Source organism: Sciurus carolinensis, chromosome 7 (genome assembly GCF_902686445.1).
Source record: "Sciurus carolinensis chromosome 7, mSciCar1.2, whole genome shotgun sequence".
Classification (NCBI taxonomy): domain Eukaryota; kingdom Metazoa; phylum Chordata; class Mammalia; order Rodentia; family Sciuridae; genus Sciurus; species Sciurus carolinensis.
Genome location: NC_062219.1, coordinates 3,792,829 through 3,812,955, shown reverse-complemented (window position 1 = coordinate 3,812,955; position 20,127 = coordinate 3,792,829). Strand labels below are relative to the sequence as shown.

Below are 20,127 nucleotides of genomic sequence, written 5' to 3'. Positions count from 1 at the left end.
TGGGCAGGTGGGTGCTGATGGGGCCCCTTCTGTGCACACTGTGGGCGGCAGTCGCCCAGACCCCTCGCTGGTGCCCCTCCCACCCTTCTCCCCCAGCCCCAGCTGCAGCACCAGGAAAGCCCTCACCCACCCAAGGCCAGAAGTAACCCGATTCTGGCGTCCCTGCCCTCTGTCCCTGTCATGTGTCCCTCTTCCTCTTCCTTTCTCTCTCATCTTCCATCTTTGCTTTCCTATCAGAACACATCCATCAGAAAACAAATGTGCTTTTGTGTTTTTCATCTTAAAAACACTTAAAGAAACACTGTGTCGACTCCACATCCCTCTAACATCTCTCTGAATCCAGAGATTCTGATCCAAGGTCTGGGGTGTAGCTCAGCGGCAGAGCGCTTGCCTGGCTCCACCCCCAGGGCTCCAAAACACAAAGGAAGGAAAAGCAACAGAGACTTTGGCCCAAGTGTACCCTGTGGACAGCATCCGAGCATCTGGTCTGTCTGCCAGGAGGACGGAGGCCAAGTTCGCTGCCCTGCCTGTCCCCACAGGTGGGGCCTCCCGGCAGCACCTTCCTGCCCACATGAGTCATTTCCGCTTGCCTCAGACCTTCTCAGGTGTGGCCCATATTTTGCCCTAATAGTGGTTTTCTGCAAAATAACTTTAAGTGATATTTGAGGATGAAACAACTGTGAGACTCAAGAAGTTTAAAAGATGGATGAAAAGAATGCCCCCGGAACCCACGGCTCCCCACAGCTTCCCGAGCCTCTCCGTGTTAAGAGCGGAGCAGGCCTTTCGGCGTCCTCTGTGCTTGGCCACACAGCCTCTCCTGCGGGATGCCGGCCCCACCCGACCTGGTCGCCAAGGCCCACTGAAGTGAGCTCTCAGCTGGGAACCTGGTTCTGGGGCTGGGCTGGAAGAGAAGTCTCAGCGAGAGACTGAGGGGAGGGTGGAGGCCGGCCGGCCTGGCGTGTGTCCTGCAGGCCCTGGGGACCCGTCTCTCACAGTGCACCAAGTGCAGAGCTTCGCCTCTGCTTCCTCCCTGATCAGGTGGCAGCCGGTCTCCTCCGTGTCCCCACTGGGCTTCCTGTGTCTTCAGAACTCATCTTGGGAATCGTTCCACACCAGGACGTAAAGAGCCACTGGACCATTGGTTTCTTGGTTCTTTTTCGTCATACGTGACAGTAGAATCCATTCCGATCTTATTGTACAAGCGTGGGATGCATCTGTGCTAGTCAGGGCCCCGTTCTTGTGGGTGTCCCATGGTGGGACTTGCTGTGCTGTTTCATTTATGTACGTGGGAAAATCATGTCAGGCTCATTCCCGGTCTTTCCTTCTGCTATCCCCTCCCATCCGTTCACCCCCTTGTCTAATCCACGGAACCTTTACGCACCCGCGACTTGTGTGCCAGCAGCCGCATATCAGAGAACACACCCAGCCTTTGGTTTTGGGGACTGGCTTATTTCACTTAGTCTGAGAGTCTTTAGATCTGTCCATTGACCAGCAAATGCCATCATTTCAGTCTTCCTTACGGCTGAGGAAAGGTCATTGTGTATAGAGACCACATTTTCTTTATCCAGCCATCTGTGGAAGGGCACTAGGCTGGCTCCCTCGCTCCGCTACGGTGACTCGAGCTGCTGTGTCACTGCAGTGTTGACACCAGGCTTACGGATCAGGAACAGGTCCTCATCGCCTGGTGCTGAGGAGGAAACGCCCCAGAAACAGTGAGGTTAGCGCAGGAAGCAGGCTGAGTTCAGAGCGGGACGAGGTAGCAGGCTTCTCCAGGGAGGGGCACAGAGCCGGGCCCCTGGGGGGCTTGACTCTTTTATAGACCCCGAAGCCCCTTTAAGCCCTGCCTCCCTTTCTCCTCCACGGAGCTGCTTAGGGGCGGGAAGAGGCAGGACGTGTGCTGGCCAGCGTGGAGCGAGGGGTGGGCAAGCCCTGAGCTGGACCCAGCTGTGCACCAGAGGGCCCCCCACCCCTCCTGCACCCACCCTGAGTGCCAGGCCTTGCCCCCCTCAGCGTGTGAGGAATGGCACACCTCCTGTCCCTCGGCCGGGCGGGCAGTGCAGGGGCTCGCTTTGCAGAGCTGTCTTCCACCCGGTGTCCCCCGTGCTCGTCTCTCCGTCCCCTCCCCCTGTGCCGGTTTCAGATCCTGCGGGCGCCTACCAGGGAGCGGCGGCTGGGTCAGAAGGAGGCCCACGCCGAGTTTTCTGAGGAATGTCCACACTGCTGTCCAGAGGGCCGCCGCTTGGCCTCCCGTCCAGCACGCGTGAGCGAGCCTTTCCCACCCGGGGGCCCACGCCCGCCGGCTTGTGTCTCAGCCCTGCCGGTGTGACCAGGCCGAGGTCCACAGATGGCAAGGGAGCTGGACAGAGCCTTCGCGGGAGAGGAAACAGGAAAGGTGCTCCGCCTCTCACCACGAGAGCCTGGGCCTTGAACAGCGGCCTCCCGCCCACTTGGTGGCAGCGTTGCCACCTATGGAGCGCACAGATGTCACCTGGGCACACACGCTCTCCCCACTCCGCGGCTGGTGCCACGCTGGTCTTAGGGCTCCTGCTCTGTGCTCTTGGCTTGTGCGACGCCCGCACCATGTTGACAGGGCTCACCAGCTTGTCCTCCGAAGGCTCACGCCAATCCGCACCGTCCCAGCTCGCCACCCAGCGGTGCTATGGACAGAGACGGCTGCCCGTTGATCTCTGCCCACGTGGGCTGCCAGTTCAATGTGATGTCGCTGGGAGGGGCGGAAGGCCGCTCGCTTCCTGGGGCTGCTACCATCTTAGTGACTTGGTTGAACTCCCATTTCCCGGTTCTTCAGGTTGACAGCCTGATGTGGGTCTGTGGGCTGCCATGGAGGGTCGGCAGGGCTGGGTCCTCCCCTTCCTTGCCTTTCCGGCTTCTGGAGACCTCCAGCCGCCTGCGAAGCCAGCGACACCGCTCCTCTCGCACACACCGCACATCGGCTCCTGCTGCCCTCTTGCCAGGCCAGGACCCGGAGTTTGCCCGGCCCGTGGCCTCCACAGGCCTGCTGATCCGCTGCCTTGGTTTCCTGTGCCCCGCTATGTGACGCGCACACTGTTGTGGTTATCAAGATGTGGCCCTCTTTGGGGACCATGTTCATACACCGCAGCCCCCAGTCAAGGAAGCAGAGGCAGAGAAGAGTCCTTGGCATCAGGAGAGGTGAGGGAGGCACAGACCTGACTGGAGAGGCCCAGAGACAGAGGCTCGCCGAGGGTGACACCAAGGGGAGGCGGCAGCCAGGCCGGGCGCTGTTTAGCACGACCTTGGCTGGGAGGTGCTCTGGGTTCACCTGCTCCACTTGCTTCTGCTGAGAGGCTTGGGCATGTTGGAGGAGTGGGGCCCGTGGAGCAGGGAATGCTGGTAACTGGAGAGACCGGGCCGTGGACTGCAGGGCCGCCGCTCTCGCAGGAGGCCTCTGTGACCTGCTCCGAGGCAAGACCAGGACACAGCTGCGGGAGGGGACCCACAGTCACCGGAAAACGGACCAACCAGGAGCAGACTCAGTGCAGCTCCCAGACACGTCCAGCCCTCCTGGGGTTATATGAGTCTCGGAAGTGCCAGCGAAAGCCAGGCTGGCCAGCCATGCTGCTCCCTGGGCACTTGGGGCAGCGCCTCAAGACAGGCAAGACCTTCCAGTGTGCGGACTGGAGGCTGCAGTCGGAGTCCGCGGCTGCCTCCTGCTCCCTCTCAGAGTCACTGGCAAGGCAGCAGGACACAGGGCCAGGGTGGGAAGGGGATCGCTCCCTGTGGGTGCTTCTCTGGTGCCATGAAACTCCCCGGCTCCCCAGGAACTTGTCACCTCTGCTGATGCTCCTGGTCTGAAGCCATTAACTCTGGGTGGTTGCAGATGGCGATTTCTTCCACCATGGTGAGATGTCACTCTGCAAAGAAAGAGCGTCCCCTCCTGGGCGAGGGATCGAGTCCCCTAGAGGGGAAGGTTGGTCTTTTTCTCTAGTCACCACTCTTCAAGAAAGGAGTGGGTACAGTGGTCACGTCCAAGAGAGGCTGACGAATCGATTCCTCCTCTTACTCTGAATGTCGTTATTAACTTACGGGTCTTTTGGTTTTGGAGTGTGATATCATCCGTGGGAGCCACTGCCTTTCCGGTCAGTTCTTTGAGTGGTGTGCAGTGTATAGTAAGATGCATCCTTGTGGAAGTGAGCAGTCAGGGGCGTACGGCAAGCTCAGTCCTGTGCAGCTGCCCCCACCCTGGTCCCCGGACACCTCCACCACCACAGAAAGAACCCATGTTCACTGGCACTCCAACCCAGCCCCTGGGGAACATGAGTCCACTCTTCTGCTCTTGGGCTTTCCTACCCTGGCCATTTCACAGAGATGGTGTTGACAGCTTGTGGTCTTTGATGACTGGTCTTTGGTCCAGGGTTTTAGAGGCTCATCTCTGCCGTGTTTAATCAACCCCCACTCCTTTTTTATGACTGAATACTATTTCACCACGTGGTTAGGCCAGTTGTGGAAGTTTGGACCATTTGCACATTTTGGACACTCTGAGGACCCATGCAGGAGCATTATGAACGAGTTTTTATGTTCATAAATGAGCGTAAGCCGTCATTTGTCTCGGAGATGCACCTTGGGATCGAATGTTGGACTCTTTTCCAATGTGGCTGCACCATTTTACAATCCCACAGTGCCTGCGGGTTGCAATTTCTCCCCATTCCCGACAACACTTGCTGCCCAGCGATTCTATTTCAGCCATCCTAGGGTGAGAAACTAGTCCCGGGGCTTTAATTGGGCACCTTTCATGTGATCACTGGTCACTTTTTGAAGAAGGTTTATTCGACCCTTTGTCCACTATTATTGGGTCCCCTGTTTTACTGCGTTGTAAAGTTCCATTCTTTGGACACACGCCTGTTCACATGTGAGTGTTTGTGGATGCTTCTTCCGGTCTGTGGGCTGTCCTGTCACTCACTTCGTGGTGTCCTTGAAGCATAAGCATCTTGATTTTCATGGTCAGCTTTGCTGATGCTTCTTCCCGTCTGCCGCCGTGGAGCCGGGGCTGAGGCTGCTGCCGCCCGCGTAGCTCTGAGTAGGTGTCAGCCAACGTGCCTTCTTCCTGGAGGTGTCTGCGCTGTCTTCTCCCGCTCCTGCTGCCCCGTTGTCACCACATGACACAGTCCGTGCTGACTGGGCTCTGCGCTCATCTCCCCTCCCCCGGGGATGCACGCTCCCTGCCTGCCGTGCAGCCGCTTCCACTCACGCCAGCCGCCGTGTCTGCAGCAGAGCCTGCGTGTGCAGCTGGCCACCGGCGCCGGGAACGCAGAATAAAAAAACAAACCCACAGAAAAAATATCACGCCCAGCTCTCCAAGGAGGACTCTGGAGTTAGAGCTGTTTTGCAAACAACAGAGTCCTGATAGAAGACAGTAACGTTCCTGGTGTGATGTGTACCTTTTGAATCACTAGTTTGGACCATGAGGTGCCCAGATATGTAGCTCAGCATTATTTTGGATTTGTCCGTGGGGATGTTTCTGGAGGACATTAATGATTGAAAATGTGTTGTCCTAGCTTGGACTCCTATCACGAGACACCATAAACTGAGTGGCTTCATTGACAACAATGTACATCTATTTCTCACAGTTCTGGAGGCAAGAAGTCAGAGACCCAGAGCCGGCACAGTCCCGTTCTGGTGACGGTCCCTCTGGGCTGCCGTGTGTGAGTTCTCCTTGATCCTCGCTGGCACGGGACAGTGGTCAGCTCTCCTTCTTGCTCTTGTATGGCACTGATGACTCTGTTTCTCGGCCTCTGCCGCTGGAGTCCCTGGCGGCGTGAGAGCCTCTGCAGCGCGGCAGGTATTCACTGCAGCGACGCCCTCCAGCTTTAGTGGCTGCACCGGACTCAGCAGCTCGGAGGCCGGCGGGTCTAACCGTGTTTCTAGCTCTCCGGTGTTGCAGCAGACCTCAGCCACCTGCCAGGGACTTCTTGCTGAATTCTTGTCTCATGAATTCAAATAAAAACCTTGGGCAATGGAGGGTGACAGCGAAGGAGAATTTAAGTGAGAAGAAGAGAAACAACTCTCACCCAGCAGGAGGACTTGGTAGCACGTTGCCGATCAGGCGTGCTAGTTGGGGGTTCATATGGCTGCCAGGGGGGCTCATGGACCTATGTGTGCTAGAGGAAGCTGGAAAAGTGTCAAGGCTATTGGGTTAGCCCTTGACCTTCTGCGTGGTTGTGCCCTTTAGCTGTGAGTCTGTAGCCTCATTCAGATCCATCCTGCTTCTCTTCTCTTGCTGCTCCCGGGCAAAGGAGTTAGTTGGAATGTTTGGAAAGTTTCTACAGGTTAATTTCATGCAGTAGCCTTTATATTTAAAGAAACTTTTGGGGGGGCCTTGGTGGCCTCCATTTTTACTATCTGTTTCTCTTACCTATTCACTAATGCCATTCACAAAAGCACCCATTTGGGGCCTAATTAACTCTCCAATGCCCCATGTTCAAGCACCATCTCTTGGCAGGGTTTTAGCTCTGTAGTAGAGGAGGTTTGAGGTTTGGGTTTGATCCCCAGGACTGCAAAAAGAAGAAAGAAAAAAAAACCCCATATCCCTGGAAACTAGATGTCCAAGAGATGGTGGGAGGGTGCAGAGTGACTGCTGACTAACCAGGGTCCCTCCCAGAGGAGGGCAGCCTCACCCAATGCCTGGAGCCTGAACACAACAGGAGCAGGGCCAAGGCTGGTTCTCTCTGCTGTCGTCCTGCCCCAGGCTGAGACCTGCACCCTAGCTTCTCAGGCCTTAGCCCCTGACTTCCCCATGGACTCTCCAAGTCTGGGGCTCTGGTCTCAGAACTGAGCCTACACCACCAGCTTCCCTGGGTCTCCAGTTTACTGCTGGCAAATCCTCTACTTCTCAGCCTTTGCATTCTGTGAGCCAAGTCCTCACCGCGTCTCTTTCTCCTACTTCCTGCTGCCCCATCCACACAGGTTGGTTCTGTTTTCTCAACTACACCTGCAGGTGAGGCGGGCCCATGAATTTTAATGGGGCATTAAATCACTGAACAGGTGTAGCATTTTTCTTCTAAAATAAAAGCAACTCCCTTAATGAGGAAAATCAGCCCTGGGTCACAGGACCTCACTGTGCGCACCCTTAACGCAGCTCTGGAGTGAATTCCGCCACTTTCAGTCCATTGCGTAGGGCCGGTGCCACTTAACCTCGCGACGTACTGAAGAAAGCTCTCAGCTGTTGGATGTGAGAGGCAGAATATACCATCTCAGAACACCAAATTCACGTTTCACTGGCTCTGAATGCAAATGGGGAGAAGCATGACTGTTTCCTAGAAGTGAATTTGATTTGCCTGATGTCCTCATTTGTCTGCAGCTGGAAGACTAACTCAGTCTGGGTCAGGCAGACTCCGCCGCTTCCCCGCCTCCTGAGCTCACTCGGCTGCAAGTGAGTCAGAGCTGCTCACGGTCCCTTTCCTCGGGAATCCCAGGACCACTGCGGAGCTGGTGGCAGCTTCAGTGTGGGCCTCTCCGTCTGTCCCCAAGACGTTCTCCAAGTATGTGCTTTGGGTGATGCTCACGGAGGAGATGTGAACCCGTGTGACCTCCCACCACATAACCTGTGTGGCTCTCCTGAGCTGTGTCCCCATGTCACAGCCACAAGATCAGCCTGGAGCAGCTGATCGCCTGCTCTGCTTTGCTCCCTTGTCATGGTGGCTCACTGGTGGGACTTCCACTGTGGGTTTTTCTACCTGCCCCAGCTGCCCCGTGGAGGTTCTCCCTCTGGGTGGAGGGCAGCCTGGGCCATTTCGGGAGCGGGCGCACTGACCCCTTCAGCTGCTTTCTTCCTCCTGGTTCTTCCTTCCCTAGTTCAGACCTCCTTCAGTACCGGGGTCTTTAGTCCTCTGGAAATACCTTGCTTAAACCAGACTACTTTTCTCTCAAGTCTCCATCCTCTGTGGTGCACTGTGTTTCTCTCTCTCAGGAGGAAGCCCACCTCTGTCACAGGGACGAGTTGGCAGGATGGGAAATGGGCAGTGTGGTCACTCAGTGGGCTGCTCGGGAGCAGAGGTGAGCCCCATGTGACTGCAGGTGGCAGTTCTGCCTAACTAGTGCCCCCTATCAAGAAGGCAGGACATCACCTAAGAGTCACTTGCTAAGTTGCTCTTTCAAACAAAGCCCTGTTTCCCAGCCACTTTGCCCTGGCTCCTGCGTACCCTCAGGTCAAGCTCTTCTCTGTCGGGATGGGGATGGCTGGAAGGGATGCGCAGCTGTGTGGGAAGGGGAGGGCAGCAGAGCTGGAAGAACATGCTGCTCTGGTCCCCAACTTGTCAAGCTTGCTTTCTTCTGGTGGGAATGATATCAACTGTGCATAATTTGGAAAAATTTGAGAAATCATCTTGCAAATGTGAGCTTGTCCTGTCTTTAAATGCAAGGGTTCCCTCCAACTTTCTGCTACTACAATCGTGAAGGAACAGAACAGGTGCCGGGAAGGAACGGCAGGGACCACAGCCTTCTGTCAGATGGAGTCAAATCCCAGCTTGCTGAAACGTCTTGTCCATCTCCCACTTCCAGTGTCCCCTCCCTGCATTCCTTCCTTACAATGGCAGGTGCCCAAATACTTGCCAAATACATGTTTGAAAGCGCTGCTTTTCGGGTCCTTGCGCATTAGGAAATAGGTACAATGGAGAAATATTACTCTCCTGCAGTTGACAGAACATCAAATGTATGTGTAACTCAGATGAGGGCTCAAACGCAAACCAGCTTTGCAGTGTCCATCAGTAATTTTAATTGCCAAATAATTGTGTGGGTATATTGGCTCATGGGATTCCTTAGTAACACAGGAGACATTTTATTAAGGTCCACAGGTAATGACCACCTAACAGGAATTCTGTCTGCACTCTATGCCCAGTTGTGCCTCAGGAAGTTTGGAGTTGGGGAAGAAGCCCCTTTGAGGGCTACCTATGTTTACCTTTGAATTCACCAAGCCCTGGACATTCATACTTAACAACGCAGCGTCTATCCCAGTAATCTTTGACTCCCAAATTTGGGTCTGGAATGTTTAAGGTTAGGGAGGGTTCTGGAGATAAAATTAAATTTTAACTTTCTGGTCTCAAATATTTACTATTTACCTGCTCACCTGATGGCAAGCAGAGATAGCCAAAATAAGCAGAGCTTTAAAGGTAAACCCACGAGTGTACTTATCACTGTTTAAGCTTCTGTGAGGTTCTAGTCTGAAAAATGTCTATACTCACTGGCAAACATGCGCCCATAGTCACTGTGAGCTTCCTGCCCAGCCTCTCTCTGCATGAGGGTGCGCCCCTAAGGACTGTGCGCGTGTGACGTGGCTGGCAGTTTCCATGACCAGGGGAGCTGGCTGGGGAGCCCTGGGTCAGCACGCAGTGTCCTGAGCTGTGCAATCAGAAGCAGTCATCCTGAAAACCAGGTTCCCCAGCCAACTTTTGAAACTTTAAAATCATAGGATGGAGCTTGTGAAATCTGACCTTTTAGGCTGGCTCATCTTTTCTGCTGGAAAGTGGATGAGGCCATTAATTCAGGGTGGACATGATCCTCCAGGTTAACGAGGCCTGGGGTCTTCCAAGGCACTTTCAGGAGACGTCTCATCATCCCCACAAAAGAGAGCGAACGATAAACCATGAAAGATGATGTTTTAAAAACTGTATTCAATTATTCACACCAAAGGATGTCCATTGAAATTATGAACATTTCTAAATATATTTCATGTATCATACATATATATACTTTATATGTATAATTACATATCGACAAAAGATTTCTTGCAGCTCTAAGCATGTAAGTAAAACAAAGCTAGATTTTGCCATGTAACACCCACATATGCATATACACTGGCTGTTCGAATTAGGAATTTATTTACACCTTGTCTAGGTTATAGTAAATGATTATTGTTCTATTATACAAACATAACAGTAAAGATTTTTTTTAAATACAAAGACTGAAAATGAATACATGAAAAAATTACACACATGTACAATATTTATAATTTATAAATGCAAAGTTAAGATCTCTTTAAATTATTGCACTTGGGCATTTTACAAAGATTTTTATGTCATACATAAAAAGTCATTTTTGGAAATTACTAACTCATCAACTACAATAAGGTTGGACATTGTTAACTTGGAATTGTTTTCCCCTTCCAAAAGAGAGCCTAGTAGGCTTTGGCTGGATCCGCTGCCTGCAAGTCATCAGCCTGTCAGAGGGCCTCCCGTAGGTCCTGGGCAGCAGGAACCTGTCACAGTGCACTCTTAGATGCCTTGGTAGGTGTGGGTACAGCATCTCTTTTGTTCATATGTTCATGTAGAGAAAGTCACCTTTTCTTCTCAGAATCAAGATGCTGCATTTGTACAAATTTTGGTAACTTTCACAGTGTTTTAGGCAAGTACGTAATTTCGAACAGGTAGGAACATTGTTTAGAAATGAGAAATGCCTTCTATTGGTGAATCAACTGTACTTTCAATCTGCACACTAAATGGGTAGGCAGCATACACCATACAACAGATTGTGTGGAAAAAATGTTCCCAGCTGTCACTTATGTTGGGTATTTGAGCTACAGCAGAGAACTGGGTTATTAGGGTGACCTAAGAAAAAAACAGGTTGCAATACCCATGATAGATTGATATTTTAGGTGACCTGGAATATTACAGTTTTAGAACTTAATTTACATCAGGAATAAAAATGTTTTGCTCAAACTTCTGCAAATATATAGTGCCTCAAAATTACTAGCTGAGCATTGAAATGTACACACTGACTTCCCTACTGGTCCTTTTCTGGGCCCTCAGAGCCAGGTTTGTTACAGTATCTCACACAGGCAGGAAAGAGCAGGCAGACTGCACAACTCAAAAAGCACTGTGTCTGCTGCCAGCTTAAGAGAAAAATTAGGTGACTACCGTGGTGCTTCTTTGGATTTTAAATGTTTTTTTCTTGAGTAATATTAATATGTCTTTCTTGTTGTTCCATCTTTTTAATCTGTAACAAGAACACCATTGAACCTTTTTTTTTCTTTTTTTTTTTTTTATCACATAAAATGTATCCATTGCTTCAGGCAACCAAACTATGCAGTTTTTGTTTGTTTGTTTGTTTGTTTTGTTTTGTTTTGTTTTTTTAAAGACAACAAAAACCATATGTACTGCACCGGGTACCACTAATTTTAAACTTTTAGTATAAATGTGTAAAAAAGTGAGCGAATGTGTATCAGGTTAATACTTACACACACGTGAAACTAACAGCCATGCGCTGCTAAGTGTGGGGAACTGACTGGTAGCACACGCAGCCAACTCAAGTTGTGCAGTGAGTGATAAATGAACACTTGCAGTAGAAGGGATCCACTAAGGTGACTAAATGAAGAGTCCTTGAGAATTACAACCTAGATAAAACCAGCAAAGTGTAGAAAGCAGATACGTCGGAGCTATATAGAGAAGGGATTTCAAAATCTAAATCATGCTTATGCACCTGCAAACCAACAAAACCACATCCCAAGCACAGTCCCTGGAAGCTCTTTCAGTAAAGGCAATCTGAGCTGTTAACTGGTTGCAGTGACAGGGTGTATGTCAAGCAAGCCAAAGAAAGGACAGGAATCTGATGAGGAGAGAATGGTCCTGTTCACTCAACTTCATCAAATCAACCAGGGTGTGGCCCATTAAGTGTTTTCAGTTTTACTTAAGCAAAAAGAAAAAGAAAAAAGCAAATTAATGACCAGGAGAGAGGAAGGACAACTGCAGTGTTAAAGTCAGGGCACAGGCCAAGGCGTGGTAAATAATTTAGTACTGTTAAAGCTCAAACCTTGACTGTGAATTAAAAGACCAGAAACACAGCATGGCAAACTGAAAACTCAGGTATCCAAGGATCTGTGCATCTCTGCACGTCCTGTGTAAATATATTTGGTATATATGAATATACCAATAATGCAAAATTCACTAAGATTGTACAAATTTAAAAACAAAAATGCTTTTAAAGCATGCTAAAAAAGGGAAACCTACGCTGAACAAATTTAGTTTCAGATCAACTCTCCTTCCTTGGCTTTGAGTTCCCTAGAATGTCACTGTAAGGGTCACCATGAGGAGGAGCCAGGATAGGACCTGCTGGCTGGAATCTCAGCAGGCTCTTTCCCCAGGTTGGTCTCTCAGTCTCGTCTTAGCAGTAACAAAAGCTGGGGGGTGAGATAAAGGGGCCCCTGGCTTGGAGAAAGGGCCATGTTTGTTAGCCAGTTACATCCAATGCTTTTTCTTTTAGTTTTCCTAATTAATTAATTCACAAAGTCAACTACTAATTAATAAGATGCTTGCATTTTTATAGAATTTTATTCCACTGCCAGAGTTCAACAATTCATGATGTTGCTGGCATACATTTATATTTCCAACAGGATTTCTGGTTAAAAAAAAATGTTCACTAAGTCTGGAAAGATAATGGAATAATTGCAAGTAACCATAAACTTGTCTACTACTAATCAACATAAACAATATAAATTTCTACAAACTGGCCATTCTACATTAGTCGTGGCTGCTTACCGAATTTATATCAGACAGGGAAAATTCAGCCCATCTAAAATCCCACCTTAATCTGGCATTAAAACCACCTGCCTTTTAAGAAAAGATCTGGGAAAAAGATGAGAAACAGAATTCTAAAGTTTGTCTGCTAAACATATTTGCCAAAATGCAAAGATGCTCCTGACCGTATGTTTTCCAAGATGAATTATTAACTGAATATCAGTGCATCCTGGGACCTTTCTAGGTCTATCTGTGCTTCCTAAATCAACCTCACACACGGCGAGAGTGACGGAAACACTTGAAGTTGGCATACAGTCCTTTGTTCAAGCTGTGCCCCTATTATGACAAGATTTCACAAGAAATGGATGGACCACCCACCATACTCCTTTGGAAAACTGTTCAGAGTAGAGGTCATACAATACACTTGGCCATATCAAATTAAAAGAACTTCCTGTGATCATCTTATCAGAAAGGCTACCTTAAAATGTAAAAGCTGCCATGCGAGTCCTGCCCAGTGGCTGTTTTCCGATCAAGAAACAGGATTCAGCGTGCCTTTAAAATCCTTTTAATTAAACAATGATCTTAAATGATACCCCCTCCTACAATTCATCTTACAGATTAAATCAGATGATTAATTTATGGAAGGAAAGTTATATGGAATCATGTCATAAATTTAGGAGGAAACCATCAACTTTTTAGAAGTTTATCCTCACTGAATAATCACACTTTGGTCAACTTATCAAGCAACAGACATTTCCCAACACAAAAGTCACTTTTTAAAGAGTGGGGACGACTTATTTTCATACGTTTGCCCTTTCTCCCTCGCTCTCCTTCTCCCTCACGTGCTGTATGTGTGACGTGCTCCACACGTGCATGAAGTGTGGAGATCTTGCTCAGTGGTGTTCCTCTCTAGTCGTTGTGTATGACACAAGAGCAAACGGAGCTGCATGGAGTGACGGCGGCAGCCTCAGAGGCTGTGAGGGACACACAGTGTCAATGTGAACACCACCACTGTTTACGTGCAGTCAGCTCCACTGTAACAGACCAGCCATGTGGCGGAAAAGGCTTTGATTTTGCAGAAATCAAGCTCATATGAATGATGTGGAAGGTATTGAATATTTAGAAGCCTCTTTTTAAAAATCTATTTTCTAAAGCAATATTCCATGTTTCTGCCATGAGAACAGAGAATGACTATTTGCTATGCACTGGCTGTCACTTCTTGTTCCCTGATTCCCTGGGGTTCAGATGCCACTGTGCCATCATGCTAAGAATCTTGAAAGCATTAGCATGAACTGGTCTGTCTGCTCTCTAATGGCTGCAGAAGGGGTCCAGAGAATTCTGTTGGTCTTCTAAACACTAACACTGTTCAGTGATGTGAGTCTACTAAAAAATCATACAGAAGAAACCATCCAACACACAGGCTTTGATGTGGATGTTTAATCCAGGAGGAGAGGACAGAAACAAACATGGACAGTGCAAGGGCACTGTGGCCTCCCTGTGACTGTTCCCTCACAGCATGCCTCTGAGAGATGACTGCACAGTGCAGAGAGAGAACAAGAGGGATGCCAGCAGACCAGAGTGAAGCTATGGAATGTCAAAACGTCATGGTGCCATTTGATTTTAAGGGAAATGCATGGTCATTTAATGAAGTAACTTTCAGAGTAAACCTTTCATTTTGAATATGAGTCTAAACTTTTGCCAGGACAAAGTGACAATTTCAAGGAATCATTATTAAATCATTCACATTTTACATTCACAAGACTTGTTCGTTCGAAGTTTTGTATGCCTTGCTTTTATTTTGTTCTTTATATGAAGGTTCAATAAATTTGCCAAGAATACAATGAGGATTTCTTTTTTAACTCTCTGACATTGTTTGAACTAAGACTTGAAGTTCTGAGATTTACTGGAATGCACACCTACATCTCTCCTCCAAAGGTCAGACGTCCACCTCCCTTAGTGTCAACTGGTTCAATTAGGCCCTCGACTACAACCGAGAGGCGTCTGGCTTTTCCATCACTTCTTACTCTGTAATTTCCATGCCTCTGGTCCTGAGGCGCCGGGCTACAACTCAGGTCACCTCCACGGGGGTCACACACCAACATTCACAACAGTAAAGTGTAAAAACCTATTTATAACCAAGGACGTCAAAGCAACAATGGTGCAAGAGCCAGGCAGAACACCACAAAGTAGGCGTCAAACCCCAGGGAAGGCGCGTGGAGGCACCCCTGGCAGTCTGGTTCTGTTTCCGTAAGGCCTGGGCTAATCAGCCTGCTAGGAAAGGGCAGCAGGGCAGCTGGGGTCCTGGCCAGCTGACTCCCGAGCCCGGGCCTGCTGCTGCGCGCTGGCTGCGGGTGTGCCGGCACCGTCAGGACGTCTGCTCGCACACACAACTGACGTCAGCTTCTCAACAGGTCTGCATCCCAGCGTCCAGGTGTAGGTTTTCCCCCCTCAAAAATAAAAGGAAATAAGTCAAAGAAGCAAGATGAGACTTGCTGGGTGGGATGACTGGCCCCTGCTGTCAGCCATTAGTCTTCCCGGGCAGCTTCTCAGAGGTCTCTGGGGCTGCTGGCGAGGCTGAGATCCACTGGGCACTCTCCTCCCCTCGGATCACCTTCTCCCACTGACTGAGGTTGTCCCTGGGGGCAGAAGACAGAGGGGAAGTTGAAAAGAGAACTTCTGCGTTCCGTCTCCAACGCTGACCAAACAGCCCTGAGCATGACTGGGCACAAGGCTCCTGTGCCCTGGGGTGTGGCTGTCGGACAGCACCCGCCATGTTTCTTCGGAAGGAGCCTCAGAAACACCGGCACTGGGCACAGCGTCCCACCTAGTCAGCCTCAGAGACAAAGCCACTCGAGGGCTCAGGATGTGCCCCTGCTTAGGTGTTAGGAGGAACTGACCTTTCAGGCAGCGAGCCCCAGAGTTGCCTGCTGGGCTCTGCAGGATGAGCAGAGGCAAAGACGCCAGTGTGGGAGGCCACTCGGCTGCGGCAGAGCAGGACAACGTGCTGACCTGCAGGTGACACACAGGGCTCCTCCTGGAGGCTGGCTGACACTCCTCACTACACTTGAGGTCCTCGTTCTGAATACTGTGCCATACATAAAAATAAACTGCCTGGCACAAGCTTTTAAATGTCTTGCTACCGGAAAACCCCACATGTGCTCTGGTGACCTCCCACCTGAAGCGAAGCCCGTGCCTCCCGCAGCCCTCTGCTTGCCTCCTGCTCCTTGGTCTGAATGTCACAGGCATGTTAGCCTGTGACCGTGGGATGGCGACTGCTGCAGGCCCACCAGACTGCTCTACATGGCTAACTTGGCAGAGTTCTTGGAACACTTCCCACCTTGACTCAAAGTCAAAATCAGAAGGGAACTTTGACATTGGCAACCAAAACTCATAAAGAGCACAGTAAAACTCTTTCCCCAAATGGGGCACGGTGGCGCACACCTATAATCCCAGCAGCTCAGGAGGCTGAGGCAGGAGGATGGTGAGTTCAAAGCCAGCCTCAGCAACTTGGCGAGGAGCTAAGCAACTCAGCGGGACCCTGGCTCTAAATAAAAGACAAAATTCGGCTGGGGGTGTGGCTCAGTGGTCGAGTGCACCTGAGTTCAAAACCTGGTACCCTCCCCACCCCCCACAAAAAAAAACAAACACTCTTTCCCCAAGTTTCTCTTATCAGCATGACAAAGGGTTCCCTCAAGTACAGCCTGAAGAGGGCTTCAGTTTTAATTTCCATACCATAACATCAGTTATCACTTTCCCAGACTCCAGGTTTCCTGACACACTGGAAAAAGATGCTGTTTGGAATGTCCCTCAAATACCGATGACACATGCTGAGTGTTTTAAGCGCTGGTAAGACTACAGGGGTCTCAACAAGATGGCGTTCAGCCAGGTGCTGCAGAAGACTGCCTTCCGGCTGCCGCGCCAGCTGTGTGCTACACTCACAGAGCTGCCCGGGACGCACCGCCACCACTGGGCTGGCGCCACGGCACCCGTCCAGTCCTGCCACTTCTGAATATTTGGCATGAAGCAGAGAATTTGAGATCAGAAAGGGCTTCTGAGTGTTACTTAGGAATTTTTAAAGCTACGTGCTGGAGTCAGCTTGATATTCCAACGTCTCTTCCACGACGGGGTACCACTAGGAACGAGTCCTGGCTCAAATGCCGGCTTCCCATCACAGTGAGCCCTGTGCACACTGCGGATTCCAGTGAACCAACCACAGCTCAGGCTGGCTGAGGCTCCACCAAACCAAGGCGGGTCCAAAATCCCCCCAGGAGCAGTAAGGAAAGAGAGACCATCTCTCACATAGAAAAACCCATCATCATTCTATGTTGCTGATAGGTTCTGCTTGTTGTCCTCAAAGAACAGTCCACAAAGTAAATTTCAACAGCAGAGAATGGGAGAGCCCTGTGTAGGTCTGGTTCTGCTCGCCACGGTCGGCACGTGTCAGTCTTCTGTCTTCTCTGGTGCGTCCATTCCCAGGACTACCAGTGGCTGTGGTGAGTGGTCGGGAACATCAGGGCACTCACTCACCTGCTCTCCTCAGAGGGAACATCTTTTAAAAGGTAATTAAAAATCTTTTTAAAATTTCCATGTTCCTAACTGAATTCAGTCCTCAGAAACAAAGTGAGGAAAGGACAGAGAGACTCTGAAGCTAGAACAAATAATAGATGAATTAAATTTCTTTTTAGAAGAAAAAATTACTAAGAGAGGAATGGGCTCCCCATTCCAGTTTCCTCTTTTCCCATTTAAATCATTAACCATGACTTCAGATAAGCCTCTTTCCTAACAGGCACCCATGAACAGAGATGACCGTCCAGACTTAAAACACAGGACTGGGTGAGAACCTCTGCAGGACACCACCTCCCGATCCTTCCAGGTAAGGAAAGGTTCTGTGGGCGGAGTCTTCGTGTGTGCTCTGCGCATTCTCTAATGGAACTACGGTGGCTATGAGAGGACTTGGGGAGGAGGCCCCATCAGCAGACGCCACTCACAGAGCTGGGGCAGAGCATGCTCTCCCAGGAAGTGCCAACGCTCCTTTAGGAGAGAAGCTTGGTGCCTGGCCACACAGCACAGGCACCCTAAATAGGAGCCCCACCCCAAATAGGGTCTGCGCAGCTGACCCCAGACTCTGTCTCAGGCCTGCTCCCCTCCCGGTCCTGCGGGGTGAACTGCCTGAGCATCGCGTGTGTCTAACCTTCACCGCTGATGGGAACTAACTGCAGGGGAGGAGAAGCCTGCGGAGCTGGCTAGCCAGGACCCTCCGAGACCACTGAAGAGGGATACTTGATACCTAGGCAAACACAGAGCCCCTCGAATTATATTTATTGTCAATTGCAGAAAAGACACTTTCATCATCTGATGGAATGAAAAATCCTATGGAGTCTTGGATGTATTGCTCTGGACTTGTCTTGTTCTTCTAAATAACATCACAGCTTGAACCACTGTACATACCTGCACGCTTTCAGCAGAGGCTCCGTCGGGGGGAGGATCTGGGTCAACGTGGTATAGCAGGGAATGGCTACGGCATTGTAGAACCCAAGCTGCCTCCGTGCAAAGTCATGGACAAGAAACAGAACTGCCCATTAGTGATTCTAGTTGACCTAACGTTTCTGTTCTCAAGTCTAACTATAAAATTAAATCTTCCAGTTTTGCTGCATGTGATATTTGGGCTCAACAACTACTACTGTTGAATGCAGTTTAAGATACATTAAAATATATCCTAGAAATAGAACATATAAGAAATTAAAACATTACAAAAGTTTGTATCCACTGAAATCTAAAACCCAGGTAAGCTACAGGGGATCTGTTGATATGAGTCAGAGTCTAACTTGAGCTCAATATTCCAATGCAGAAGTTTCAGAGTTATGCCTGCTGCTCTACAGGTCTGATCGCATCCAGCCTGACGTTCAGGTGTCACCGCAGTGTCCCCGCTGTGCACTGTCCTGTGTGGGCACCTGATAGTCACCCATTCCTTCTTCCTTTATTTTTTACCTGTAATAAATGTTATAGACTGTATCACAGCTCTCCAGGGTTATTATTTTCTCAAAACACTAGGTCTAAAAGTTCTAAATTCCATGGTAAAAATATGTTAAAGAACACTTTATTGGAAATTTTAAGTCACTTGCAAATAGATGGTGCTACTTCAGACTGTTATATTGGAGGCAAGATGCAAAAGACCACGAGAATGTTGGCCAGAGAAGGCAGGTTATCAAGGCCCACCCAGGACTGGCTAGCTGTTCACACCTAGTCCACAACTGCCTAAGCGCAGCATGACTCGACAAGAGGCACAAGGTGAAATCCAGTTTACCAGTTTCCTTAAAAAACAAAAATCAAAACAAAACAAAAAAACTGCACTTCAAGAACATGCATCAAGGGACTGGGAAGAATGGTTCCTCTTTGCCTTCTCCTTGGCAGAGTTATTGTCACGGCCATCTTCCTGGGAGATGTCTGTGCCTCTCCACTTTTAGCTTTATACCTCATGCAGAGATTCCCTGATTCTAATGTTTAGCAGATGTCATGGGGTAGAAAATCCCAAGAAACAGACTGATTATTGGAAAGTAGAGGATTTCATTATTATGACAAAGAATAAGTTCACAGTGCTCAATAATTTAAGAGCAGCATAGCTGGTAAAATATTAGCTGATCACAGAGATATTTTATTTAAAATTCCCTCACACTATAAAAGGACTCAAAGTTTTGGCAAAAAGCAAGCAATTTTAAAACAAACTATTCTCCTAAGTAAAACACAAAAATAGAACCTAAACCCTGAGCATATCAACAAGAAATTTTCAGCCCTCCTATATATTCTATTGGGGTATCTGTTTAAACATTTGGAAAGGAAAATATGTTAAGATTCTTTCTGAAACTATGTAACAAGACAAACCCAAATGAATTAACAATCAAATGTAAAGTGATGAAACAAAAAAGAAATAACTAGAGAAAATACTGGAGAGTGTCTAGGTAAGCTCAGGGCAAGAAAGGACTTTGAAACACAACATAGAAAGCAAGCACCAGCTAGCAACAACCAGTCACTGTGACCCCAAATAGGAGAAAATTCCATGAGCAATGCTAGAAGGCAATCCTGTTCATGTGTGCGAGTATGCAAGAATGCACGACAGGTATGTCAGATACACTGTCAAATTAAGAGGGGAAAAAATGAGCCACCCAAGACAACTGCCAGGAGCAAACCACTCAGCCTCCCTGTTGCGCTGATCCTCTCTGAGCTGGGGACTTGCCCACAGTAGTAAATTTTCAGAGTAGGAAAAACAGAGAACCTATCCAGAACCACCATAGTGTGATTTTTTTTTTGAAATGCTGATAAACAAATTCTACATTAGAAGTTTTTGTTCATAATTTACTTTCTTATTGTGTCATTAGAAGATTGGTAGTTTAAGTTGGTCTCATAACTGAGAAAAATATCACATGCAAGCATGTATCACATTATAAAATCTCTTTCACAACATTAAAATATTAACATGGATCATAATGAAAGAGGATCCATCCTATAAAGAGGATCATTAATGTCAATTTTTGTTAAAACAAAATTTTAAAAATACTAAGCATTATTTGTTAGAAAAGAAAATGGAACTGACACAAAATCCATAATGCTAATCTCAAAAAAACAAAACCAAACAAAAAACCAAAAATTTAGT

The 20,127-nt window shown here is 48.8% G+C and overlaps 1 protein-coding gene across 4 annotated transcripts in view; it reads right to left on the bottom strand.

Moving 5' to 3' along the window:
• Positions 1 to 9,652: 9,652 nt before the first annotated feature.
• The window catches only part of Pde10a (phosphodiesterase 10A), a 289,793-nt gene continuing 279,318 nt past the window's right edge, over positions 9,653 to 20,127 (bottom strand). For all 4 annotated transcript variants that reach the window (XM_047559021.1, XM_047559022.1, XM_047559023.1 and 1 more), the window contains 2 exons: positions 17,928 to 18,016; positions 9,653 to 15,115 (listed from right to left, as the gene is read on the bottom strand). In XM_047559021.1, coding sequence (XP_047414977.1) covers positions 14,998 to 15,115; positions 17,928 to 18,016 — 207 coding nt within the window. In that variant the 3' untranslated portion in view covers positions 9,653 to 14,997. The remainder of the gene's footprint in view (positions 15,116 to 17,927; positions 18,017 to 20,127) is intronic.